The 27,093-nt window shown below is 47.2% G+C and overlaps 1 protein-coding gene across 1 annotated transcript in view; it reads left to right on the forward strand.

Moving 5' to 3' along the window:
• KDM7A (lysine demethylase 7A) overlaps positions 1–25,957 on the forward strand; it is a 529,021-nt gene extending 503,064 nt beyond the window's left edge. The window contains exons 19-20 of the mRNA XM_069628822.1: positions 13,017–13,368; positions 20,914–25,957. Of these exons, the coding sequence (XP_069484923.1) occupies positions 13,017–13,368; positions 20,914–21,008 (447 nt within the window). The 3' untranslated portion in view covers positions 21,009–25,957. The remainder of the gene's footprint in view (positions 1–13,016; positions 13,369–20,913) is intronic.
• Positions 25,958–27,093: the final 1,136 nt, after the last annotated feature.

Consider the following 27,093-nt stretch of genomic DNA (forward strand, 5'->3'; position numbering starts at 1 on the left):
GGGTGCTGTGTGACACACATGAAAAGATGATGCCTATGGAGTTGTCTAAAACTCCATAATCTAAGAAGACCAGAGTAAAACACATTCAAAATACATGTGAGAGTGGGGAAAAAAGGCTTGCACTCTCTCCAGGTAAAAACATCAAGTCCTCAAAATCCAGCAAAGTTGCTGGGGGTCTCTAAGGTGAAAGGAATTAGCACATTTATGAGAATTCACCCTAACACTCATCCCCCCAGACTAAGTGTCATGGCCACTTGCCCAGGATCACAGGAGCTGCACCATCAGGTGCAGAGAGCAAGGGGCACCATGGTTCCCGCACGTCCCTTCGGGACGATATTTACACTGGGGGCCCGGTTGGACTCATTCCTGGTGCCTTTGGCGCCAGGCTCATGGAGAAACCCAAGCAAGACTCTTTTATTATGGCCAGGAGTACTTGAAACATAAGCAAGACTCTTTTATTAAGGACAGGAGTGCTTTCAAGAACTTTCCACTTGTGTGTAATCGGCCCGGGTGTGGCTTTCTATCTTCAGCTGCATGTGCAACTTCAAGGAGTAACAGGGTGTGGCAAGCAGAAGTGAGCTAGTGGGCGTGGCCTTAAGAGCTCAGCTATAAAAGCCAGCCCAACCCCAAGGCGCACGCTTCGCGTTAATCTGCATTTGCATGCAGCGTAACGCTCACTGCCTCCTGGGTTAAGTAGCACTTACCTTGGGAATCCAGTCTCCTGTCCCTACGCTTACTTCCTGGAGTCAGCTTACACCGGCATTCTTCACCGCTGAGCCTGGCGTCCATTCTTCATCTTCCGGGTTGCAGGACTTCAGCTCTGGGTATGACATCTTCATCTCTGGCACGCAGAACTTCAGCTCTCGGCACTGCAGCACGACATCTTCTTCCGACACGCAGCACTTCGGCTCTGTCCTCCACAGCACAACATCTTCTTCCACGAAGGCGGACCCTGTAAAAGGACAAAAAGCAAGGTTAGACATACGAACCTGCAGTTTAAGGTCACGCTTGTACTTAAAAGCTCACTTACCTGGTGCCGGACCGCCACAGAATCCTCCGCTCCTCATCTGGAGCCACCTCGGGCTCTGTTGCTCTGCTAGACCGCAGTCGCACCTATTTGGGGAGAAAGATGGACATTGTTACAGAGCTGACAACAGGCTGTGAACAAGACAATACCAATACTTCAAGACAAACAGAAAATAGAAAGACACTGACCAGAAAGGCGTGGAATCGTCGCAGCTGGACTTGACACCACATATAAAGGACCAGTGAAGGAACTTGGTCCTCATTCTACATGTCCCCTGCCAAAAGTAGCAGGACAGAGATCACCCTTAATAATCTACAGGTGAGCCTTAATGGGACGATGTAGGCTCTTGCCAAATACAAAACCAAAAAAAGAAACTAAACCTGGTTTGGCGCGCTGGGTAAACCTCAAGAAGGACCTTTCCACAAAGAAATGGCGAAAAAAGAAGACTGGGGCCATTTTGACAAAAATGGCACCCTTGGGTGCTTTACTGCAGCTGCAAACACAGCCCACACTAAATGCACACCACGGTAGTAAAAACGAAACTACTGCCACCAGCCATTCGTGAGGAAAGGGTAGCATAAAAAATGTTACATGAGAAGCTAGACAAAGGGGATACTAAGTAACCCCTGCAGCACCCTATGGTAGGATAGTGTGTGCTGGGTCTAGAAAGTTACAAATGTAAGTAAGTAAAGTCAATTTCACTTTACTGCTCTAGAAAACAGTAGTTTATTCCAGAGAAGGTATTTAAACCTTGGGGAAATCTAAGAGACTTCCATGTGTCACTGCACTAAAGGTGCTGTGTGCCACAATGTAAAAGATGCCGCCTATGGAGTTTGTCAGACTTCACAACCAAAAGAAACACAGAGTTCAGAAATCACATTAAAATACATGAGAGAGTGGGGAAAAAAGGGTCTCGCTCTCTCCAGGTTTAAAAAAATCAAGCCCTCAAAATCCAGCAAAGTTGCTGGGGGTCTCTAAGGTAGAGGGAATTGGCACATTTCTGAGAATTCTCCCTAACATTAGTGAAGTCACATCACGGGTGTAGGAAGTGTGTATGAAGCATCTCTAAAGAGTATCTACTTGCTTTGACCTTATTCTGAGAACATATTTTGAAGTGTATTTTCATTGTTGCACATTGCCCTCTTTAAAGAATGCTTATTCAAAACTGACCAGTAAAGAAATCGGTATTTTACTAGAAAACTTGGTATCAGATAATATCCCCGTATATATGGTCGCCGGGAAAAGGTCGCTGCAATATTATATGGGTGACCATATATATGGGGGCAGGGGCAAAAAAAAAATTTAGAAAAAAAAAGTTTGGGGATTTCGGGGGTGTCCCCTGCATGTTCCATGCAATAATGTCGCCACAAAAAAAGGCCATTTTTCGGCGATATTTTTGCGCCGCCATTACATGGAACCAAAAACTTGAGTGTAAGTGTTTGGATATTTGTATTTGTGGATTTCAATGCTACAGCTCTGCAGCTCACATCTTCCCGTCAGGTAAGTCTGGCTGCTCAGTCACACTACCAACTTGTGTAGTACAGACCTATAACAATAGATGGGTTATTTAATAATAAGAGGACAGGACTGGTGTAGTCTCCCACAGGGTTACTGCATCAATTTTTGCCTAACAACGGGAGTGGCAAAGAAACTGCCTGTTGGATAAGAATTGGTATGAGACTTAACAAGACTTAGAGGGGATTGGGTCCTCCGACGTATTCCATATCTATGACATGTAATCACCACAGCTGTGCTGCTTCGGAAACTTTTTCTGCGTCCTGCGTCGATGACGTCGATGCGCCGTCGTCGAGGACCTCCTCCGACGTCATCCGATGTGATAAGTAGGACGCACGACGCCCATAGCCTCAGTTCCGTTTTTTCCGCGAACGTGTTGCTTCGTGTTTCTCGGTTTGAACGCCTCGACTCTTTGGAGTTCCGTTCTTCTCGGTTCTTCGAACCTGTTCGTTTGTGTTAATCCTTCTGAAGATGTCTTCTACTTCGTCTTCGACCCCGCGTCCGGGTTTCAAGAAGTGCGGGGAGTGTGGGTCCAAGATGTCGGTGACGGACTCGCACGACGCCTGCCTCTGGTGCCTCGGGGAGGCCCACGACACGGATGACTGTATCGACTGCCAGTCGCTCACGTCCAAAGCCTTACGCGAACGTAAGAAGAAGTTGTCGGTAGGTCGGGTGTCCAAGCCCCAGAAGTCGAAGTCTGCGGGGCTTTCGACGGATGATTCGAGGGGTGACTCTCCATGTCTTCGTCGGAAGTCTCGTGGGTCTCCTTCTAGGAGTCGGTCTCGCCACTCTTCTGCCTCTTCGAGGCATTCTCGGAAGCGCCGACATCGGTCGTCTTCCAGGTCCTCTTCGGAGGGCTCTGCCCGGCACGTCGCTTACCCCTCGGGCCGTGCGACGCCGGAGGAATGGGCTTCCTTTGGGAAGAAGATGTTGGCGATTCTTGAGTCGCAGGGTACTCAGCCATCCGCGCCCCCGAGTGGGGTCGGTCGTGTGAGGTCGAGAGACACCGCTCGCAAGAGTGGTCGGCACGAGTCACGGGAAAGGTCCCGTTCGGACAAGGGGACTCGTTCTCGACGTACCCGTTCCAGCTCCCGGTCCTCGACGCGTTCGAGACCGTGTGCACCTGTGAGGTCTTTGAAGAAGGCTTCGACGTCTGTGGCGTCGAGGGCGTCGACAGGTTTTCTCGAGGCTCTGGCTCCGAGGAAGTCGTCGATGCCGTCGACGCTCAGGTCATCGAGGGACACGCTCGGGGCTCCGGCCTCGAGAGCTGTGTCGACGCCGCCGATTCTGGAGGCGCTGCATCTGACGTCGACGCCGATTTCCTTGACGTCGACCCTCTCGGCGCCGATGCCGGTTCTCTCGACGCTGGCGCCGATTCGCTCGACGCCTTTCGTGTCGGAGGTACCCCAGGGCACGGGTGGACCCCCTAGGAAGGCTCTGGTTAAGAGCAAGCACTCTCGAGTGCCTTCTTTTCGCCACCTGGATTATATTTCAGAGGCGGATGAGGATTCTGATGGCCTGGTTCCTAGTCAGGTTCCGGATGACATTGTCTCGGGCCATAGTCAGTTTGACGAGTTGAGACAGTCACTGCATGATGCCAGTGGACTGGACACCTCTCCGGAGGTGGAGTTTTGTAGGCCTGAGCCTGGCTCTCATGCTGATTCCTCGTACCGGCGCCTTATGGCTAGGGTTTCTGAGTACTTGGGATGGTCTGCTCCCCCAGGGGAGTTTGTGCAGGATGATCTGACGGACATCCTTGATGTTGGTCCCCCAACTGACCCGGTTCTGCCGTTCCATATGGCTTTACAGAGAAGGGTGGCGGCGGCTTGGACTGCTCCGGAGAGTCTCCCGGCGGTGGGCAGATCCTTGTCGCGAAAATACCGTCCAGCCAGTGGCGACCCCTGCTACTTGACCAGGCACCCCACTCCGGAGAGTTTGGTGGTGCAGGCGGCCACGGCCCCGGCGAAGCAGGCGTCGTACCCTACCATCCCTCCTGATAGGGACGACAAACGTTTGATGGCTGGGCGAAGAAAGTGTTTTCTTCTGGTGGTATGGCGCTTCAGGCGGCCAACTCCATTTGTGCCTTGTCACGTTTCACGCACACTCTGTGGAACTGTGTTGCGTTAGCGGCTGAACATGTTCCCGAAGGGGATGGTCTCCTTGCTATGGTCCAGGATGGTAAGGATGCCATGTGTGAGTCCGTTCAGTCGGGTTTGGACTTAGCTGAATGCGTCAGTAGGTCCATGGCGGCGAGCACCATGATACGCAGGTTTGCGTGGTTGCGGAAGTCGGGGTTTGCGCCTGATGTGCAGTCCCGGCTCCTCAACATGCCCTTTGATGGTGAACACCTTTTTGGCAGCAAGGCTGACGAGAGCCTTGAGAGGTTGCAGACCTCAAAAGCTGCAGCGAAGTCGTTGGGCGCTGCAGTTCGCCAACCTCTGCCTTTTCGTCCCAGGGGACAGCAGTGGAGGGGTGGTTCCTTTCGCTATTACTCATCCTTCAGCAAAGCGAGAGGAGCTGGCAGTCAAAGAGGCCAACGCAGGGGTACCAGAGGTGGACGACAGGGTACCCGTGGTGCCAAGGCCGCTCGGGCAGTTGCCTCTTTGCCCTCAGGTAACGCCGCAGCCGCTCCCGCTCAGTCGTGAGGCCATGTCCCATGGTTCGCCGGTTGGGGGAAGGCTGGCGCAGCATCTTGTAGAGTGGCAAGCCATTACTTCAGATGTGTGGGTTCTGGAGATCATAACCCACGGCTACTGTCTTCCTTTTCGGCACAGGCCTCGCGACAATCCACCGGGGAACCTCTCTTTGCAGAGTCCGGATCCGCTCCTTGCGCAGGAAATTCAAGCCCTGCTGGAGAAAGGCGCCATAGAACTGGTGCCTGTAGCGGAGAGGAACAAGGGATGGTATTCCCCTTATTTTTTGGTTTCGAAGAAAGACGGGGGATTGAGACCCATCATGGACTTGCGCGGTTTGAACAAACTCCTCAGGAAGGACAAGTTCAAGATGGTTACTCTCTCTCAAGTCCTCCAGGCCCTTCAGCTTCAGGACTGGTTGGTGTCACTCGACCTCAAGGATGCTTACTTCCATGTGCCGATCCATCCCAAGCACAAGAAGTACCTGAGGTTCGCGGTTGGCGACTCGCACTTTCAGTTTCGGGTCCTGCCGTTCGGATTGACCTCCGTCCGAGGGTTTTCACCAAGCTCATGGTGGTGGTGGCAGCGCATCTCAGGCAAGGGGGGATTCACGTCTACCCCTACCTGGACGATTGGTTGATCAGGGGGAGCTCTCCCGAGCAAGTCCTGGATCATCTATCGATCGCCTGTCGCTCCCTTCACAGGCTGGGCTTCTCCCTCAATTTAAAGAAGTCCCATTTGACGCCAACACAGCGGCTCCAGTACACCGGAGCGGTGCTCGACACTTCCCTGGGGCAGTGTTTTCCTCCCCAGGTGAGGGCTCTTCACATTCAGCAGATGGTGCACAAGTTTCAGCATGCCCAGACGCTCCCAGCGTTCGAGTTCCTGAGGTTGCTCGGCCTCATGGCATCCTGCATTCTTCTGGTGCCAGAGGCTCGCCTGCGGATGAGATCTTTGCAGTGGGCACTCAAGACGCAATGGTCGCAGTCCTCCGGCAGGATGTCGGACTCGATTCAGGTGCCGTCCTCGGTCGCCCGGGACCTTCTGTGGTGGGCCGTCGAAGGCAACTTGATGAAGGGGGCTCCATTTTGGCTTCCCTGGCCGGAGGTGACGATCGTGACGGATGCATCCCTCACGGGATGGGGAGCTCATGCCAACGGGCTGACAGTCAGCGGTCTTTGGTCTCCGTCGGAGTCCAGACTCCATATCAATCTGTTGGAGCTGAGGGCCGTCAGGCTAGCCCTGAAGGCTTTTCTGCCGTCTGTGCGAGGGAAGAATGTCCTGATCCTGACGGACAACACAGTGGCCATGCACTACCTCAACAAAAAGGGGGGGGGCAGGGTCACTTCCTCTGTGCAGAGAGGCGATGCAGCTCGAGTTCTGGGCCATCCAGCAGGAAGTTTCGATCTCGGCAGTTCATCTGGCCGGAGCCGAAAACGTGACGGCGGACGCTCTGAGCAGGCAGAGCGCGATCTCTCACGAGTGGGAGTTGGCTCAGGAGATTCTCCTGGAGATCTTCGCCCTTTGGGGGACCCCTCAAGTGGATCTCTTCGCCTCCAGTGTCAACCGGAAGTGCGAAAGGTTTTGCTCGCGGGAATTTCCTCCAGAAGGAGCCTTAGGAGACGCGTTCGTGGTGGAGTGGTCATTCCCGCTGCTGTACGCGTTTCCTCCAGTCCCCGTCATCCCGTAAGTGCTGCGGAGGTTACGGAAGTTCGGTTCCCGGATGATCCTCATTGCCCCGGCGTGGGCTCGGAGGACGTGGTACCCGGACCTTCTCGACTTGTCCATCTGCCCTCCACGTCGTCTTCCCTACCGAGACGATCTGCTCTCACGGGAGGGGGGTCAGGTTCCCCATCCAGAGGTCAGGTCCCTCAACCTTCACGCTTGGCTTCTGAAAGGTTGAGGTATAAGGATTGGGACCTCCCTGAGGACGTGATGGAGGTGTTGCTTTCGGCCCGAAGGCCGGCAACTAAGTCTGTACCGTTGCCGTTGGCGTAAGTTCTGCGACTGGTGCAGAGTTCAGAATGTGGATCCTTTTGCATGTGACATCCCCATGGTTCTGTCCTTTTTGCTTTCTTTGGCCCACAGGGGCTTGCAAGTGGGTACCGTTAAGGGTTACCTGGCGGCGCTGTCCATCTTTAAGCGCTCGTCTGAAGAGTGTTCTTACTTTAAAATCCCTTTGATTTCACAGTTCCTGAAAGGGCTCACTAATGTGTTCCCTCCGTCACCTTTCCTGGTGCCCGGTTGGGATTTAAACCTGGTTCTTAAGTTTCTTATGGGTGCTCCGTTTGAGCCTTTACATTCTTGCCCTTTGAGGCTGTTAACTCAAACTGTGTTTTTAGTTGCGGTTACTTCCGCTCGCAGAGTGAGTGAGTTACAGGCACTTTCAGTTAAGCCTCCCTTCACTGTATTTCACAAGGACAGGGTTGTCCTTAGAGTTCGTCCTTCTTTTCCTCCGAAGGTAGTGACGGAATTTCATTTGGCCCAGAAGGTTGTTCTTCCGGCATTCTATCCTCCTCCGCATCCTGGTAAGGAAGAGGAGAGGCTCCATAGGCTTGATCCTAGGAGAGCTTTGAGCTTTTATGTTTCACGCATGTCCCGGGTCAGAGTGGATGATCAACTCTTTATTGGTTACGCTGGTAAGCGTTTGGGGCAAGCTGTGACGAAGCAGACTTTGTCTCGCTGGATTATTTTGGCCATCTCGGAGTGCTACCGTTTGGCGGGTAAGGACCCACCGCCTGGCTTGCGGGCCCATTCTACCAGGGGTATGGCTGCGTCTACTGCCCTGCAGAGGGGTGTTCCTATTCGCAACATCTGTGATGCAGCCACCTGGGCTTCAGTACATACATTTGTACGTCACTATTCCCTTGATTCCATCCGAGCACAGGATCTGGTCTTTGGCAAGGCGGTCCTTTGCTCTGCTATTTGATTGGCTATTCTACATTTTGATTCTAAATTCTTTCCCTCCTCCTTGCTTTGGTACTGCTTTGGGAGTCTGTCATAGATATGGAATACGTCGGAGGACCCAATCCCCTCGAAGAACAAGTTACTTTCTTACCTGGTAACGTTCTTTCGATGGGATGGTCCGACGACGTATTCCATATCGCTCCCGCCCTGCCTTCCCCGCTGCAGAATTTCTTTTGCGATTGCAGCTTACGTTCCGCAAGGCTTTGTGTCTGACTGGCAGTTGACTTATGTCACACGTTCTGGGGGAAAAAACTATAACTGAGGCTATGGGCGTCGTGCGTCCTACTTATCACATCGGATGACGTCGGACGTCGGAGGAGGTCCTCGACGACGGCGCATCGACGTCATCGACGCAGGACGCAGACGCCGAAAAAGTTTCCGAAGCAGCACAGCTGTGGTGATTACATGTCATAGATATGGAATACGTCGTCGGACCATCCCATCAAAAGAACGTTACCAGGTAAGAAAGTAACTTGTTCTTCTCTTGGTATTTGGTATATTTAATATAGGGCTGTACTACAGAAGTTGGTAGTGTTACTGAGCAGCCAGGCCTATCTTAAGAGGGGTAATGTGCGATGAAGAGCTGGACAATTAGTAAATACAGGTATCCAACTAAACAATTAAACACTTAGTTATAGTATAACTATTTATATATACACACAAGGATAATTAGACATTTTTTAAGAAGCAGCAACTAATAGTAACATTAATCCCAAAGTAAGAATTCAATTCAACAAGAGAAAATAACGCAGGTGAGTCAACTTTTCATAGGTTATACCCATTCCAAAACATTGAGTGACGTCATTTGAGGTCAGTAATAATACTGATTTGTGATCACCATTGCAATATTGAGTTATAAGGAGGGAAAGGTTATAGTCGGATCAGAACATACTTTGTACTGATTCTCCCAGAGGGGGATGTAGGCAGTCTTTTATCCCAGCAATAATAGTGTGCAACAATTAAAACCTGTAAGGGAACAAGCACTGCCAATAGGTTTAGAAGGATGCCTTTAGGGAGCCAGGAAAGCCAAAGTCAATGGGCATAGTCAAAGTTCTGATGCTCTTCTTAGAAACATGTTCTTAAATAGTCAGGGTTCAAAAGATAAATCACAGCAACTCGAGGAGTCCCCTTTAAAAAGCACAAGCTGTAAGGCCAACACAGGTAAGTTGTGGTCAACTTGGTGTTCGGTTAAAACGCACTTCCAAAGGTAGGAAGCACTGATGACGAAAGGATAAAATACCCCAAGCCCCACAGTACCTTGAAAATGAAGAAAATGTTCCAACTGGTTGCCTTCACAATGCAATGCAGTACACCCTTGTTCGTGTTGATGAAAGGGAGGATGTCTGGCGGCCTTTGCGGCAGCACTCGAGAGAGGGACTCGTCAGCAATGGATTTCCGACGATTCAGCGGCTCTTTGTGGTTTTGGTGGCTTTTTCTCAGCGCCAGTGAAGAACGAAAAGCTCTGGTTAAGATTTCCCTGATCCCTCGGTCCTGGACTCTGGTGAGGGGACTCTGGACGTGGATTCTTTGCTCTTGCAGGGTCCTCTGACTGCCTACAAAGATCTGGACGACTTCGGAAGACAATGCACTCACAAGTGGGCGAGCTACCCCGGGTATTGGGCTTCTGCAGCCTTGGAAAGTTACAGCAAGTCGGGGGTTGCACCAAAATAGTTTGTCTCGAAGCTAGTTGGTCCCACCAGCCTAAGGGAGGAAATCATCCTTTGCGGGTCTTCCCTGTCGATTTGAAAACGGGGTCAGTACAGCTGCATGGTTTTACTGGGCACTTTGCGATGTAGGAGGGTGCTGTTGGTGTCTTCTCTTGTCCTCTGCTTCGGATTCTGTCGTCCAGTGGTCGAATCCACTCCCCAGTCCCCAAAACCTTGCTTTTTATGCAAGTTCCCATTCATTCACAGCCCTAGGCTGTCAATCACACAGGGTGGCTGTACTTTCAGGACTGCCAGCTGGCTGGCCAATAGGAACTGGTTTCACTCGGCACACCTAGAGACAAAGGACAGGGAAGTTTTGAGTCCCTCTCTCACTTCCTGACTTTCCAGACATTGGAGCCTGGGCGGGCTTCAGGGCTCAAGCCCTCCAAAGGTAAACTACACAAAGAGCACAATCCTGATGCAAACAGAGTAAAAGCCTAGAAGAAACGAACAAGAAATGGCGAAAAAAGACAGGGCCCTTTTGAGAAAATGGTCATCCTTGTGTGCAGCGCTGCAGCTGAGGTATCAGCATGCAGATACATGTCACTAGGTAGTTAAAAAGAAACCACTGCCACCAGCCATTCAAGTGAGTTAGTGTAACAAAATGTTACATGAGGAATGGGTTAAAGGCATTACTAAGTAATCCTCCGAGCACTCCACATATTGTGGTGTGTGCTGGACCCATAAAGTAAATGCAAGTAAGACAGGGGGGTCATCTTAATATTCTTGGGAACAGAAGTTCCCCACGAAAATGTAGTTAAACATTAAGAGCAGTCCAGGGGACTTCTCAGTGGCACTGCACAAAAGGTGCTGTGTGTCAAAGTGCAAAAGCAGATGCCTATGGAGTTTACCAGACTCCATAAAATAGTAAGGAACATAGAACACCATAGTCAGGAAAACGCATAAGTGAGTGAGAGGAAGGTCCCACTCACTCGGGAGTAAAAATTAAAAAGCCAGCAAAATAACTGGTGGTCTCTAATGTTAAAGGGAATTGGCACAGAAATGTAAAATTCTCCCTAACACAGGCGTTATACCACTTTGATGCTGAATCAGTCCCAGCTGTTCTATGTGTTCATAAAGATTGAAATAACGAAAACTTTTAAGACTAATTATAAATGACGATTTTTTAAAAATAATTTGGAAGTGTCCCCTCCACCCAATACCCCCATTTCCCTAGCTTTATTAAGCCATAGCCTCATCAGTTTTAATCCCTTGCCCCACCCCATATATACTTTCAACAAAAAATTCGATATTTTTTCGTTATTTTCATTTAGTTGACATCACTGTATTCCGTCCGAATATCTTTTGTCAATGACCTTCACCTGCATACACACCAGAAGGGGTAACAGCCCTTTACTGCTCCTGCAACTGTCAACCGCCTAGCTAGATTGAGGGACAATGGTTGGGGCGGATGCCAGGTACAATCTGTCTTTCCCACCTTTCACCTACAAAACATGGGCACTCAAACGGGGAATTCGAAAGGGCTTGGTACTGTACCCCCTGCTTTTCAGTATATTGACTGGCCCACCTTTTACACCTTAACTGGCAGGGACAAAGCATATAATTATGCTGACAAGTTGATTTTTTTTTTTTTATTCTCCCCGTGCGCTCCACAACCTTTACATACTTTCTGCTAGGCATCCAAAATTGAATGCAACAATCCTTCTTGAAGATGAATACACAAAATCAGAAACTTTAGCCATTGGTAAGGCATGGCCCACTCATATTTCTCCCTTCGGTACCTGCCTGAAGAATTGCTCCATTTTTGGAATTTTCAGGCAGCTTCCAATCCACTAATTCATTGATTCTGTCCCTACTCGGTGGTTACTTGGCCTTCTAAATTCTTTTTAAACAGGCTGCAGAGGCTACAGGAAACAGCAGTACTCCTATATACCCTAGTATTCTGCTCACTTTATTTTATCCCTGTTGAGAACAGAGGTTCAATGCACTATTCCTGACCCATTCATGGCAAGATATGCTGATGGTGCAGTATTAAAAAAAAACAAAAGAACACACATTTCTGAAATCTCATCTCATTCAGAGATCAGTCTCTGCTTTACTTTTGCGATACCAAAACACAATACATGCGCCCCTGGAATGGGCCTTTCTTAAGTACCTGCAGCCACCTTATGAAATTCAAGGCCTCTTTAGCTGAGCCATTTTGAGGACCCTCTTCAATCTAGGAGAGCTTGGAAGACACATCTCTTCTTGCCCTTAAACATTTTCGTTTTGTCATCAGAATAACTTGCAATTCCCAGCCTTTTAACTGCAGACATTTTTCTGGAGGATATTCTTTACTGCACGTTTTTAACCAGATTGTTGCCCCAAAATGTATAGAAGGGAGGTTTGGATGACGCAGCATGGAATACGAGGGTAGTGTGTGGGTGGGAGGCTGCTTCCTGTATTTTGTGGCAAAAATAATCTCCTGCAGTAAAAACACCTGGTACCCAATATAACACATGTTCTACACAGTGCCAGGAAGTGCACTTCCAACTTATAACCTAGCGTAAATAAATCTGCTAATGATTGCCTAACACCCCCCCTCACCGCATCTCCTTAAATGGGCAAGTAGCCTCAAGACTTCCTGTCTGTCCTCTTTGAAATCTGTTACCAAGTTATTTACATTCAGTTTACCAATCTGAATGTTCCTTGTTAAATAGCCACCTTTTTTTTATCAACATAGGGAGTTAAGATGTTAATGTGGTGGAAGCTATTTAGCTACTGGTTGTTGCCTAGCTACAAAGGTATGTTTAGTTTGACACCAACAGCTACCAGGAGCTACATTTGACTCCCCATGCCAACTAGTGCCGTACAATTATACCGATGTGATATTAACTGTGTTTTGAAGTGTGCATAAGGGGTCATGAGGCCACATATATAAAAGACCTTGAAAGCATACTGGGCACTAAATAATGGACAACAATTCTAGTTTCCATAGTTTTGATTCATGGCAAGCCATGTATTGTTCCTCAGTATTATATTCTGCTCACTGGGCATAGCTGATATAGATGAACTGTGTGAAATCTCATATCTTTATTTTGATTACTGCAATAAAACCTATTGGCAAATGTGTCCATTCATTCTTACAGTAAGCCCAATAGTCTACCTGACAGTGTACTAATAAGATGTGCCACATCACCTGTAACCAGTTTGATTTATTCTCCGTAGGATGCAAGTAATGACCAACAATCAACTGTATCGGGTGACCATACTGAGAGAAGACGGCGACATCGGCAAAGTGGAAGCGATGAAGAGGACGAGAGATGGCATGGCTGCAGCCCCCAGATTAGCGAATGCACTCAGGACTCCATGGAAAGTACAGACGATTGCCGGCTGAGTGACGGTGTCCAGAACAGTGAATGTACGCAGGACTCTATTGAGAGTATTGGAGGTGACCGACTGAGCGAGGGCAGCCTCAGCCCAGATAGGCCCTACAGTGAGACATCCTTGACAGTGCCTCTCCACCCAACCAAGAGACCTGCATCAAACCCTCCCCCTATCAGCAACCAGGCAACAAAAGGTAATCTCTTGCATTTGTCCAAACTGACCCATCACCGAATTTCAGATATTATTCGTGCTTTTTTGTGCAGAAGTGATTTAGGACAATTTTGTCAGATAGTGATTTGTTTCATTTATTGGCAAAGCAAGCTTCTGGGTATGAAGAGGACACACTATTTCGGAACTGAAAGCAAAACTCTCAATTGAAGGGGACAAATGGTTTATATTGAGCAGATACTTCTGTATTTTCTTGCTTGCTGTTTTGCCATCTTTCCACCTTTTTATACATTTTGCTTTATTGTGTAATTTTCTACTTCCACTCTGCCCTTCATGAACACTTTCCCCTGTACTTCACCTATTGGAATTTTTGTTCATGATCTAGCTGGAGAGCTCTGTATTTTCCAAAGCGTGACCAATCTCATCCTACAGCAGGTCTGTGTTGGGGAGAATTCTCAGAAATGTGCCAGTTCCCTCCACCTTAGAGACCCCCAGCAACTTTGCTGGATTTTGAGGACTTGCTTTTTTTAATCTGGAGAGAGTGAGACCCTTTTTCCCACTGTCCTGTATTTTAATTTGAATTTTACCTCTGCGTTTCTTTTGGTTGTGAAGTCTGACAAACTCCATAGGCATCATCTTTTACATTGTTTTACACAGCACCTTCAGTGCAGTGACACAGGGAAGTCTTCCAGATTTCCCAAAGGTTTAACTGCCTTCTCTGGGATAAACTACTGTTTCCCATAGCAGTAAAGTGAAATTGACTTTACTTACTATTGTAATTTTCTAGAGCCAGCACACACTATCTTACAATAGAGTGCTGGAGGGGTTACCTCGTATCCCCTTTCTCTAGCTTCTCATGTAACATTTTTTATGTTACCCTTTTCTCATTGAATGGCTGGTGGCAGTGGTTTTGTTTAAATTACCATGGTGTGCATTTACCGCGGACTGCTTTCACAGCTGCTGTAAAGCAACCACGGGCGCTGTTTTTGTCAAAATGGTGCCGGTCTTCTTTTATTTCGCCGTTTTTTAGTGGAAAGGTCCTTCTTGAGATTTAATCTGTGCGCCAAACCAGGTTTGGTCTATTTGTTCATTGTTTCCTTTGGCGGGATTCATGAGTGAAACCTGCCTCTGGCTCCAGAGTGTCTGGGGTAGGCAGGAAGTGAGGGAGGTGCCCAAAACTCCCTGTGCTTAGTCGCCTAGGAAACCCAAATGCGCTCTGTGGTGATTGGCCAGCTAACTGTCCAGCAATGACAGCCACCCTGCTGGGTGATTGACAGCTAGGCTGGAATGCATGGGAGAGAACTGAATAAAAGGAGAGTCATTTGGCTTGGAAGGCAGTCGACCACTGGACGAAGGAACCGAAGAAGACCTTGAAGACGCCTGCTGCAACTCCTGGACCACTGGTTTGCCCAGTGAAGCCCTGCTGCAGGGCCGAAATGCCATGTTTGCATCGACAGAGAAGCCCCTGCAAGGACGACTTCTCCCTTTTGAGTTGGTGGGACCAATCAACTCCAAAGTAAGCCACCTGGACATCCATCTCAGAGCTGGTTGAATTTCCACAGAGTTGCTGATGGAAACCGTATAGCCAGGGAGAGGAATACCAGACTGTGTGCCTTGCTTTGAAGCTTGCCTAGAGCTTTTTGGAAGATCCTCCGGACTCCCAGGAAGCAGGACTGACCAAGCCTGAGCCCCCTCAACAGAGTGCGGGACCCCAGAAGCAAGGGAAGTCATCTCGACGGCCAGGAACCGCGGTGTTGCTATTTGCGGTAGATGCAAGGAGCTGAAAAACTGAACAGCCACTGAAAGTGAAGTTTGTCAGTTGTGAGTTTTGACAATCCCAGTGCATTGCAGGAGTCCCCCGACGTCCTCCCTCTTGTCCCCACTACTGAGGCTCAGGAACAGTGAGATCTGCAGAGCTGCACAGGAACAGAAGTCACCAACTGCATCTTTTCTTAATTTCTAAGGTACTGTAAAACAAGTCTAAAAGAACTTAACTCTTACTGTAGAGTTGCTTGAAACGTCTACAACTCACAAGTCTATTCAGCTTGTGGCCCTACATTTGATTCTTCTTTTCATCAAAGACTCCTAAGAACTTGTGCAAAGACTCTTCCATTTACTTACCAGTAGTGCTTCATCGTATACAAGACTTTTGCCCATTGACTTTGGCTTAGCCTATTGAATTGTATGACTCTTATTGGAGGATCCAAAAGTATTTGCCTGCTTAAGAATATCTGTGGTCTCTTGTGTTCTAATAACCTTTGCCTTTTACCAATCCCTAAAAGTATTCTAAATGCCAACAGTACGATATTAATGTCCCCAGCACCCTAGTTATTTAAGTCACCTGTGGGTGTAGGTCGTGTCTGTGGGCCATCCCGTAAGGGTCTTTACTGATTTAGAAACTAAGTGTATAGTATTGCAGTGTATTTGTGTGTAACTATTATTTTGCTCCCTTCTGAAGGCTTTCTAACTGACTGATAAATAAATTGTTTATGCAAGAAACCTTGAGTCTAAGAGTTTATTTGAATACCAGTAACTGTAAATCTCTGTGTACCTCCACTACAGGTCACATTTACCGCTCTTGAGATAAGCCTGGCTGCTCAACACGCTACCAAAACTGTGTAGTACAAGCTTATACCAAAGGTTGGGTTGGCTCTGCCTGTTGTCACTTGTGTGTAGTGGTCCCAGAGGGTATTGCATACAAACTTTGCCTAACAGTCTGACAAATAACTTTAACAAACTGAGCTAACATAATTTTGAAAATCACCTAATTAGGTTCCCCTGAATGTTAATCACAATGAGGATTGTTTGCAAATGTGAGCAAGGGAATCTATGCAGTCTTGCTCGCCCCCTCTGCCACCTGGTCGCCTCTTCTCTGTGTGTTGTGGGATTGGAAAGCACCTAACTGCTATTGTCCTGACCTTGAAACAGCTTAGTTTCCAAGTTCTGCAGACTAACGCCTGAACCAGCAACGCAGTATACTTTTTTTACAATAAAAGTGATGGGGCATTAAATGATTAATGTGTACATTATGATTGCAGGAAAAATTATTTGCCAGAGATCAATACTACTGTAATGTTCTATTTAGAAATTGTGTTGGGTGCGGCGTGCAGTGGGTTTCGATGTCTGTGAATAAGTAAATTGCTGGCATAACTTAATTATGGCATCAGACTCTACCAATTTATATGGGGAACATGCTGTACTTAAAGAAGGAGCGAGCATTTATTCCAATGCTCACCAGCAGCAGCACCAACAGACTTTTGGTACTTCATATTTCTACATTTCATGCAGCCACCTACTCTGGCTATGTCCCCAGAAGGCCTTTACAGAAGGGTCTATCTCGGTTTCAGACACTTTGAGAAAGAAGTTGTTGGTGGACATCTCAGACTCTGGGGAGAACTGGGAGGTAGTATCCCAGGCATAGGAGTTTTCAATGCCAAATGGCAGACACCATTACTCTGTCAGAGGACACCCCTTGATGTAAAAAAAAAAAAAAAGCATGAGGGAGATAAGATAGTGACTGATGAGGTAACCTACTGGAACATTGATAATTTCTGTTAGACTAAATGCGAGATATGACGGACTATCTGTGTTAGTGAGCCATATCTTGCGTTTGACCCATTTGTATTAGGCTGAATGCAAGATACGGCTCCCCATCTGTGGTAGTGAGCAATATTTTGCATTTAGCCCATCTGTGTGAGGGGGCATTCTCTTGCATTTGGCCTATTTGTGCTAGTGGAGCATATCTCACACGGACAGACCGTGGGGCACAGGGAACACCTCACCCCTGGATGATCCCATGGGGGTGGTAATTGCAGCACACCAGAAAGTATGACAGGGTAATGGATATGGGCTGCATTTAGCCAGAACAGCTGGGGTAGGAATGTTACTGCCACTAACCCTACTAAAAACTCACTCTTCAGCATACACCTTCTCGAACTTTGTGCTAAACACAACCATATCTCTACAGCACAACAAACCACACGCACTTCACAACAACCAAGCAAACCACACCACATGGCGGCTACCAACCGAAAAACACACCCACGCTCAATGAACGATGTCATCGAATTGAAGCTGCCAACAGCACAGCTCAGCTCTCTGGCTCTTTTTTTCCCTGCTCAATCCTACTAACTTACCCGCCTCCCTCCTTGCTTTACAGATCTGCCAGAGCACCAAGACAACGCACAGGTGGCAACAGTGCATTGTATAAGAACCTTTAACATAAGAGAAACTATTGTGACACAGGTTTCCTATACGGCGAGTCATTTGCATCCCAAGTAGAGAACATCTGCCCAATAACAGCAGGCAGATCCTGCAATGGGCAAGGTTCCAGGACCAGACTAGCTCATAGGAGGGTGCTTAGTCAACTCTTAAGTTCTCCAGCATGGGGTCTGGCCTGGATTCACATGCTCATGACTATTCCCCGGGAATCCTCCTGTAAAACAAAAAACAGTTTCACTTACAAACTCTTTCTCCTTTAAACCAATCACTGTCCTCTGGGTCATACTGTCCCCATCTAATGTCACCCTGTGGAGAGTGGTATGGGCGGAAAGGCGTATGCGGTCATGCCGTTCCACTGAATCGGAAATGCGTCGCACAGGGAGCCGGGGCCCTGCCCCTGACATGATAAACTGTTGGCACTTCCTGTTGTCCCAAGAGGCAAAGATATCCACTTGGGGATACCCCCATCTGCTGAAGATCTCCAGCAGCACCTGGTCATTCAATTGCCACTCGTAATTGTCAGTTCCCAATCTGCTGAGTCTGTCCGCCTCCAAATTGGACTCCCCCAGGAGGTCGACTGCCGTAAGGTAGATGTTGTTCTCCAGGGCCCATTCCCACATGACAGCTAGTCTGCACAATGGAGGAGATATGGTACCTCGCTGCTTGTTCACGTAGAACATGCTGGTCGAGTTGACTGTCTGAATGAGGACGACCTTGCCCCCAATAACCGGAAGGAAGGCTCGGAGCGCTAGCCAGATGGCCTTCAGTTCTAGCCAATTGATATGATGCTCCTGCCGGGTCCAGGTTCCATGGACACTGTGGTTGTCCAGAGTGGCTCCCCAGGTCTCGAGAGAGGAGTCTGTAGTGATGGTGACCTTCGGGGGGGCGGCAGCCTCAATGGGTTGCCTGTCCACAAGTTGTGCTCCCTGGACTACCATGAGCGGTCTGGGTGTAGAGAAGGGGGACTGTTGATAAGCTCCGCCTGAGAGCTCAGCTCCTGATTCTATGACGCTGAGAAGTGCAGCTGTATTCTCCTCATCCTGAGTCTCATGTGGGGGACAGCCAATAGGACTGCTGCCTTGAGACCCAGTAGGTGTTGGTATCACCAGGCCAATGTGTCCCCTTGGCTGAGGAAGTGAGCAGAGGCCCTCCTGATGGCCGTGATCTTGTCCTCCGAGGGGAACACTCGGAGCACGTGTCCCAGTTGAGCCCCAGGAAAGTCAGTCTCTGCGTAGGCTGCAGCTGGGACTTCTTGAGCGAAAAGCCCAGGTCGTGGAGTGTCCTCATAAGAGCGTGGGAAGTGTGGTGCACCGCTTCCGGAGATGTAGCAACTCTACAGCAAGAGGTACATTCTCTCAGACTTTGTACAGTACCTTTTGAGTTGAAGAAAAGATGAAGCAGATGACTTCTGTTCCGCGGCAGCTCTGCAGATCTCACTGTTCCTGGGCCTCAGTCGTGGGCACAAGGAGGAGGACTTCTGGGGACTCCTGCACTGCAATGGGACGGTCATCGCTCGCAACCGGCAATCTTCAAATCAGTGGCTGTTCAGTGTTTCAGCTCCTTGCATCTAACTCAAATGGCAACACTGCGGTTCCTGGCTGTCGAGATGGACTTTCCTTGCTTCTGGGATCCTGCACTCTGTAGAGGGGGCTAAGGCTCGGTCAGTCCTGTTTCCTGGGAGTCTGGAGCTTCTTCCTGAAGCTCTAGGTCAGCTTAAAAGCAATGCACACAATCTGGTGTTCCTTGCCCTGGCTATACGGTTTACAGCAGCAACTCTGTGGAAATTCAACCAGCTCTGAGAAGGATGTCCACGTGGCTTACTTTGGAGTTGATTGGTCCCACCAACTCAAGGGGAGAAGTCATCCTTGCAGGGGCTTCTGTCGATACGAATTTGGAGTTTCCGCACAGCAGCAGGGCTTCACTGAGCAAACCAACGGTCCAGGGATTGCGTAAGGCGTCCTCTTAAAGTTCTTCTTCAGTTCCTTTGTTCAGTGGTCGACTCTGCCTTCCAAGCCAAAAGCCTCACCTTTTATTCAGTTTTCCCATTCATTCCAGCCTAGCTGTCATTCACCCAGCAGGGTTGCTGTCCTTGCCGGACAGTCAGCCGGCCAATCACTACAGTGCATTTAGGTCTCCTAGGAGACTAAGCACAGGGCGTTTCAGGCACCTCGCTCACTTCCTGCCTACCCCAGACACCCTGGAGCCAGGGCCAGGCTTCACTCATAAATCCCGCCAAAGGCAAAGTGAACAATGGGACTAAACCTGGTTTGGCACGCAGAGTATCAAGAAGGACCTTTCCATAAAGAAATGGTGAAAAAAAGATGGCTGGGGCCATTTTGACAAAAATTGCACCCTTGGGTGCTTTACTGCAGCTGCGAGTGCAGCCCGCGGTAATGCACGCCATGGTAGTTAAAACCACTGCCACCAGCCATTCAGTGAGGAAAGGGTAACATAACGTTGTTACATGGAAGCTAGACAAAGGGGTACTTGTAAGATAGGTGTGCTGGGTCTAGAAAGTTACAAATGTAAGTAAAGTCAATTTCACTTTACTGCTCTGGGAAACAGTAGTTTATCCCAGAGAAGGTATTTAAACCTTGGGGAAATCTAACAGACTTCCCTGTGCCACTGCACTGAAGGTGCTGGGTGACACAATGTAAAAGATGATGCAGATGGAGTTTGTCAGACTCCACAACCAAAAGAAACACAAAGCTCAGAAATCACATTAAAATACAGGACCGAGTGGGGGAAAAAAAGTCTCACTCTTTCCAGGTTAAAAAAATCAAGCCCTCAAAATCCAGCAAAGTTCCTGGGGGTCTCTAAGGTGGAGGGTATTAGCACATGTTTGAGAATTCTCCCTAACAACTGTTCTATTGCTCCCTTCTGAAGAAGGCTTACTCTAACTGACTGATAAATTAATGATTGTTTATTCAAGAAATCTTGTGTGTAAGTGTTTATTTGAATACTTGTCACTGAATCTCTGTTTTGCCCTTTAGCCAGTTGTACCACATTTCCCCCAAAACCATTAACTGGAGGACAGTCTTGTGAGCTGCTAGCGATCAAACCTTCTGCCAATTGCCTAAAAAAAAGAACCAATGCCCGCCTTGAAAAGTCTTCCTGATGGAAGGGCTCTAAAGAGGCCGCAAGTTACATGTGCTAAACAAAACACTGAAATTAATATTCTTGCTGTTTAGTGAAATTTAATGTTTGATGTGGAAATCTTGATGTCCTTTTTTCATTCGCGTACTTATTCATTAATGAGTCATGCAAATGATTGTTTTTTTCTTGGTTTTATTTACTTCGCAGTATCTTGCTTTTCTGTTGAAAATAATGCTGATTTTCATATTCACAGGCAAACGGCCAAAGAAAGGAATGGCGACAGCAAAGCAGCGTCTCGGGAAGATCCTGAAGCTCAACCGCCATGGCCAATCGCGTTTCTTTGTGTGATGTCACTGGTGTCCTTGTGTGTCCTGCGTAGGCCAGCCTTGGGCCGGCATAGCCTGGAGCTGCTGCTGTACCTCTGCCCTTGGTGGCCTTGCTTCACTTTTGCGCATGGAACACTGCTTGAAGAACAAAGGGAAGAGGACTCTGTATTTCACTGTGCCACGCCCACTCAGCAATAAGAATGGGGGCCAGGGGAATCGGGAACTGAAGTCAGTTTCTCCTCAGGGTCCCGAACGCTTTTTGTTGCCAGTAGCATCTCAGCTAATATTTGGAGGGGAAAGGGGATTTTGGTCTCGTCAATAATTTATTTTGTCTATTTTAAATGACGCTTTTTAATTCATTTTGTTTTTGAAACATCTATTTATTCAGAAGACTTTTTTTGAGGGTCTCATTAATTTTGGACTGTAATGTGAAGGCTTGTGTTTGTGTCTGATTCTAATGTATGTATGGTGCAGTGGAGAGCCACAGTTACAGCATTAGCCTAAACTTGATATTCAGGTTCTAGTCTTAAGCAGGGATTTGATGCATTTTTCCATTTTAAATTATGACATTTTATGACGCTTTAATTATTATTTTTTTCCTTGATATTTACTAATTGCCTTGTAAGCTGTGCACTGTTCCGTGTAGCCCTAGTTTTGGGTTTTCTCTCTCATGTCTCATAATGGTGACCATTGTCTTGTCAACACACAGAACAGAAGCATGTCCCGAAGAAGTGTAACAACGTATGTACTGCGCTGGTTGGCATAAGGGCCTTGAAGGAGTTTGAGTGATCATCCCTTTGGCTCTTCATGCTAGGCTTGTTGGGAATGTTACTGGAGGATGAAAACCAAAAGCAACAACAGTGTCTTGATTTGGTGGGTCCTGTCTCTAATGGGAATGTCGGTTTCACCTATAGCATATTAGCTGGAGCAGCCAGAAAGAAGACACAACTGTGACTGCCACATACACGTATATTGGTGCTGTCTTGTAGTCCTGCTTTGGAGCAGCTCATACTCCGAGCCGGCACACTTGGTTAAACTACTGGGATTCATGTAACATTGGAACTGTTCGTTTTTATTTAGCTGTAGATTTTCTTTGGAGAGTTAGTCTATGCGTCATGCACTTGCAGTAAATGGAAAGCTAAGAGTATTCCCTGTAAATCCATAAGCTAATGGCAATACTTTGAGGAAATTCCTGCGTGTTTACGGACAGGGACTGACATTGGAGTCCTCTCCTTTATGAGGACTTGAAGTGTGGGAATAAGCTTGGAAACCTTTAGGTTTTAGAAGCCCAAGTCTATTGACCATTTCCTTTTTTTTTGTTTCAGTGGTCATAGCCATACAATTTTGAAGGCCTGCTTAGTTTAATATAAACCGACCTTTGAAGTCTTCTCTTGTGAGGCTCTGAGAGGATGGACTACATAAAGATAGTTGTCTTGGAAAACTTGAGGGGGTTGATTTTGGACTGTAGGCCTGCCCCACTGTTGAGTGCAGTAACGATCTCCTTCTTGGTGACTTGATGTGACCAGAGACACTGCCGGGAGGGAGCATGTTCCTCCTGAAGCACAGAATATGCTCCCCAGCAGGCTCTGTTACACCACCTGCTAATCCTGCTTCTTGGGTGAAAAGGCATCCAACACTATTTTTACACCACGTATACAAAATGGCTGCTCAGAGGCACTTGTAAATAGGCAATTCTAGATTTGTATTTTTATGTAATATAAATTAAATATTTGTTTCTTTTTTTATCTTAATCGGTTGCTTTTGCCCAATGGTGTTTTCACAGGGATCTGGCAAAATGGAAGTATAGTAGAAATGCTAAAGATATAGATGGAGGGAACACCGAGAGACATGTTCTCAAGTAAAGGGGACGGATGCTGTAACTTTCCATTTAAAAAAAAAAAAGAAGAAAATGAAACTTTGCTGTCAAGCACAGTGATAATGGTGTTATAGAAAACTCGTTTCTAAGTTTGCAGAGAACTTGTTTAACTGATTCGGGAAGTGCGAGTTATGTGGCCATGTTAATATCATGACTGCATAGTGTAGTAAGTTACTTTCTGGAGAAAGTAAATATAGCATGAAGACAAATGATGGGTTTGGTGGATTGTGCATCTGTACCTATGGAGAGATTTCAGATTTATTTCACGATTGCGATTTTTGCTTGTGTTGGCTTCAAATTCTGCTGTATTTCTGTACTGGTTTCATTGTCCTTTACTTTGGCAGCTTTGGTGTCATTCCTAACATGCAGTTGCCCCAGCCAGTAAAATTTGAAGCCATAAAAGGGACAATCTCTATTTGAGCTTGTTAATTTTGGGTTTCGTGTGGTTTCTATGTGACAAAGCTGCACCAATTACCTTAACATCTGGTTCCCATATATTAAATATGAAATCTGTTTTAATGTTCTGTTCGTGATGTCAACAGAAGCCAATTTTAATTAATCTGTTTACAATCGATGATGCTCCTTTACATGCCTGGTGAGCCCGCTCCTGTCTTTTGCAATGGCATGTTCGATTATACTACATGTGCACTGTTCGAAATAGACTGCAGATCAAGAACAGGCTAGGAAGCACCTGGAAGGATGCGGTGTAGTGGATTTGAGTTGCAGTGAAGGCCAAGTAGATTAGGAGGAGGAGCAAGAGCTACTTCCCCCATTTGTGTTTTGCTCTATTCAGCATTGTTGAAACCCACTTTAAAGCTTTCAAAGCACAGAGGCCCTATGTAGAGCATTTCTTTTGTAATGGGATCAGGTTACGCACTGTATGTGTAAATTCGGATTTTGTCAATGTGGGCCTGTGTGTTTGGCATTCAGAGGAGGGGCATTGTATTGTATATGAAGGTCTTCCACTTATTTTCCCCCCAATACCTTCATGCATCTTGAGGTCACTTGGATCAATTTATCTGATTGCTCCCAACATTCTAGAACCAGACTTTTTTTTATCATTTTGAAATGTCACCATAAGGTGAGCAGCTTGAGCGCTGGGAGGAGCACAATCTGCACTTTTTACTGCCATACAAATTGTCTGGCGGAGCTGTTCTAATTCACTTGAGCTATTATCTTTCACAGTGTGAGTCTTTCTTCTTTCTCTTTTCCTCATGGCGCTATACTCCCTATTGTCAACTTTGTTGGTGGTAACAACCGGGATTACTCTTCTTTTATTTCCCTTTTTCAACATTTGCATGTCGAACTTTGGAAATGAGCACTGCAATTAGAAAAAAAACGTGGGAGACTGTAAAAGATCATAAAGGACTTGTTGGATATCCCTTCATCAAACATGGTTTCCCTAGAAGGGGGAATTAGCTTGCTTGTGCGCACTTGAGTTGGGCATGTTTGTTGAGTTGTCAAAGCATCAGTGTGGTTGTGGTTCTCCATGCAGGTTAGGACTGGAACGAGCCTGGCCTTGTATTATTCAACCACTGATAAGAGTTGTGTGGACTGGCTTCCATTGCCTTTTCATGTTTCTGTGGACAACAGTGCAAGTAGAGACCAACTGCATTCATCAGACGCCATGGTTGGTAATAACAGGGAAATCTTTAGTTATATATGTTGCAGATAGTGTTGATGGGAGGCGTTGTGTTTTATATATAAGGTAAGACTGTGACATGGCATTTTCCACCACCCCCTGACCCCCATTTTCCTCTTATGTTCACTTGACGCGTGTGAATGGCTTGCAGACAACCTGTTGAAGCTTCCTGGACCACAAACTCTTTCTACTGTAGCGAGGGAGCATTCAGCGGCCTCTGAGGTAGTTAACTATGCAACCTGTGGAATTCCATGTACAGTCATTGCTTTTGAAATGTGTTCTAAAGCTTTAGCCCTTTTCCTGATCTCATTCACCTTGTACTCAGCATTCATGCTGTATTTCTTTTAGAATATTTTATATGTTGGGGATTATTTTGGCTGAAATGGCTGAAAGTTTACCCAGTGTTTAATACTACTAAAAACTCCCTGTTTTGGAGAATCATGAGGGGTGGGTCTTTTTCAAGATGGGTGATGGCAGTGTTTTTTTTCCAGCATCAGTTATGAAATTGTCTGGCTATTGTCCTCACCAAAGTATACTGTCATGTCATTTGGTCATTCATTGGGGGACAACGGGCTCCCTTATCCATCAAGCCTCTTGCCTTTTTGGAATGGTAGTAGGTCTGTTTAGTTCGAAATGCCCCTTCTTTGCAAAATGCCACTCCGAAGATGCACACAGTAGAATGGAACAGAACCAAGACATTCCAGTTGAACTCTTGGTGCCCGAAGACTAGTAGTGGAAACCATCAGTAATTTGGCTACATGTTTAGACTTTGAAAACTACTGCTGCACCTCTGCATAAGAACAAAAATGAACCGTTCCAGACCATAGTTCCCCCTGCCTCCCTCACAACATTTTTTGTTGAAATTAAGCCATACGGTTTCATGCTTTTGGGAAAACCTAAAGAAAGGGAGGGGAGTGTAGTCTTTTCCAAATTATGAATCCGCATCTTTGCCACGTTTGTTTCCTGGTGTTCTGCTTCTGTTCAGGGCTGTGACAGAATTTATTTCCTCTACCTAAGGGTTGCTGTTTGAAAGGAGAAATGTTTTTCAATATTTTGTACTAGTTTTCTAGCAAGTTTTTTGCCAGCGTGAATCTTTGTTGCCCTTCCACTCCTGCTGCAACTATTTCTGGCAAATAGAAAAGTTTGCTGTCCACTCTGCTGGCTTGTGGAACACTACAGAGGCTTGCCTTGTGTTTTGCTCCTCCATCCATTGGATAGAAGGGTGTCGCCAGCAGCTTCAAAGAACATTTTTTCCTACAGTTAACAGTATTTCCCTTTGTTTGCCTGCAGGCAGGGAAAGTGTATGTACAGGATTTTAAATGAATTGCTTTGTATGTTTTTACAGTAGAAGCGCACACTGAATGGCCTGTGGAGGTCAAGTGGCTCGTTTTCAATATTCACAAGTTTTCTGTACTTTTAAAATATTGAAATTAAAATGTTGTGTTCCTCTTGATTTCAGCCATATTTTTCTTTAGCTTGCATTATCTTTGGTTTGCATGTTTAAAATTGTAAGGTTCCATGTTGAATGTGTGTCCTGTATCCACTTACGTAGGAGATTGCTTTGGATGGTGATTGTATCCTGGTTTTTGGGAAGGGGGAGTGGGGCGGCTGAGACATGTTTGCATCAGTTAAGATTTTGCATACAATGTACAGATTTGTATACTTTGGGCAGATGACATAGATGCAGAGTATTATCTAATGCCTGTACTCCCGATAACCTGCTCTTCACAGCTACCTCATCCAGGGACATAAATGTGTTTCGAGGGGATTGTCCTCAGACGTATTCCACATCTATGACGGGTAATGACCAGAACTGTGCTGCTTGGGAAAATTTTCAGCAGAGGGCGTCCTGCGTCGATGACGTCGGTACGTTGTTCCTCGAGGGCCTCCGTCGAGGGTCGACATCAACAGATGTTATATATAGGACGCATGGTGCCCGTAGTCTCAGTTCTGTTTTTTCCGCAAACATGTTTGCTTCGGAATCTCGGCACTCTCGATTCTTCTCTTAGATAGCGATTTCTTCTACTACCCTGAAGTCGGGCTTTAACAAATGTCGGGAGTGCAGTTGACATCTGCCTCTGGTGCCTCGGCGAAAGCCACACCACTGATGATTGCCAGTACCTGCCGTCTAAGGCCTTGCGGGAACGTAAGAAGAAATTAAAAGTAGGTATGGTGTCTAAGCCCCATAAATCGAAGTCCGCTGGTTTTTCGACTGATGACTCAAGGGGGCGACTCTCTGCGTCGGCGAAAATCCAGGAGGTCTTGGTCTCGGAGTGGTTCCCACCATTCCTCTGCCTCTTCGAGGCATTCCAGGAAGCGCTGTCACAGGTCGCCTGCGCCGTGTCCGTCAAGGGATACTCTCGAGGCTCAGCCCTCGAAGAAGTTGTTGGCGCCTCGGTCGACGTCGATTCCCTCTGCGCCTTCCATGCAGCTTGTGGAGGATTTGTCGCAGGTGCCCCAGAGGGCTGTGGAACCTCCGAGGAAGGCTCTCAGTAAGTCTGTGAGGTCTGTTTTTGAGCCCTACTCTGTTCCTCCTCCCGGATTGGATTTGTTCCAACCTTTGGATTATATTTCAGAGGTGGAGGAAGG

The sequence above is a fragment of the Ambystoma mexicanum genome, chromosome 12 (genome assembly GCF_040938575.1).
Source record: "Ambystoma mexicanum isolate Mex_15411 chromosome 12, UKY_AmexF1_1, whole genome shotgun sequence".
NCBI classification, from domain to species: domain Eukaryota; kingdom Metazoa; phylum Chordata; class Amphibia; order Caudata; family Ambystomatidae; genus Ambystoma; species Ambystoma mexicanum.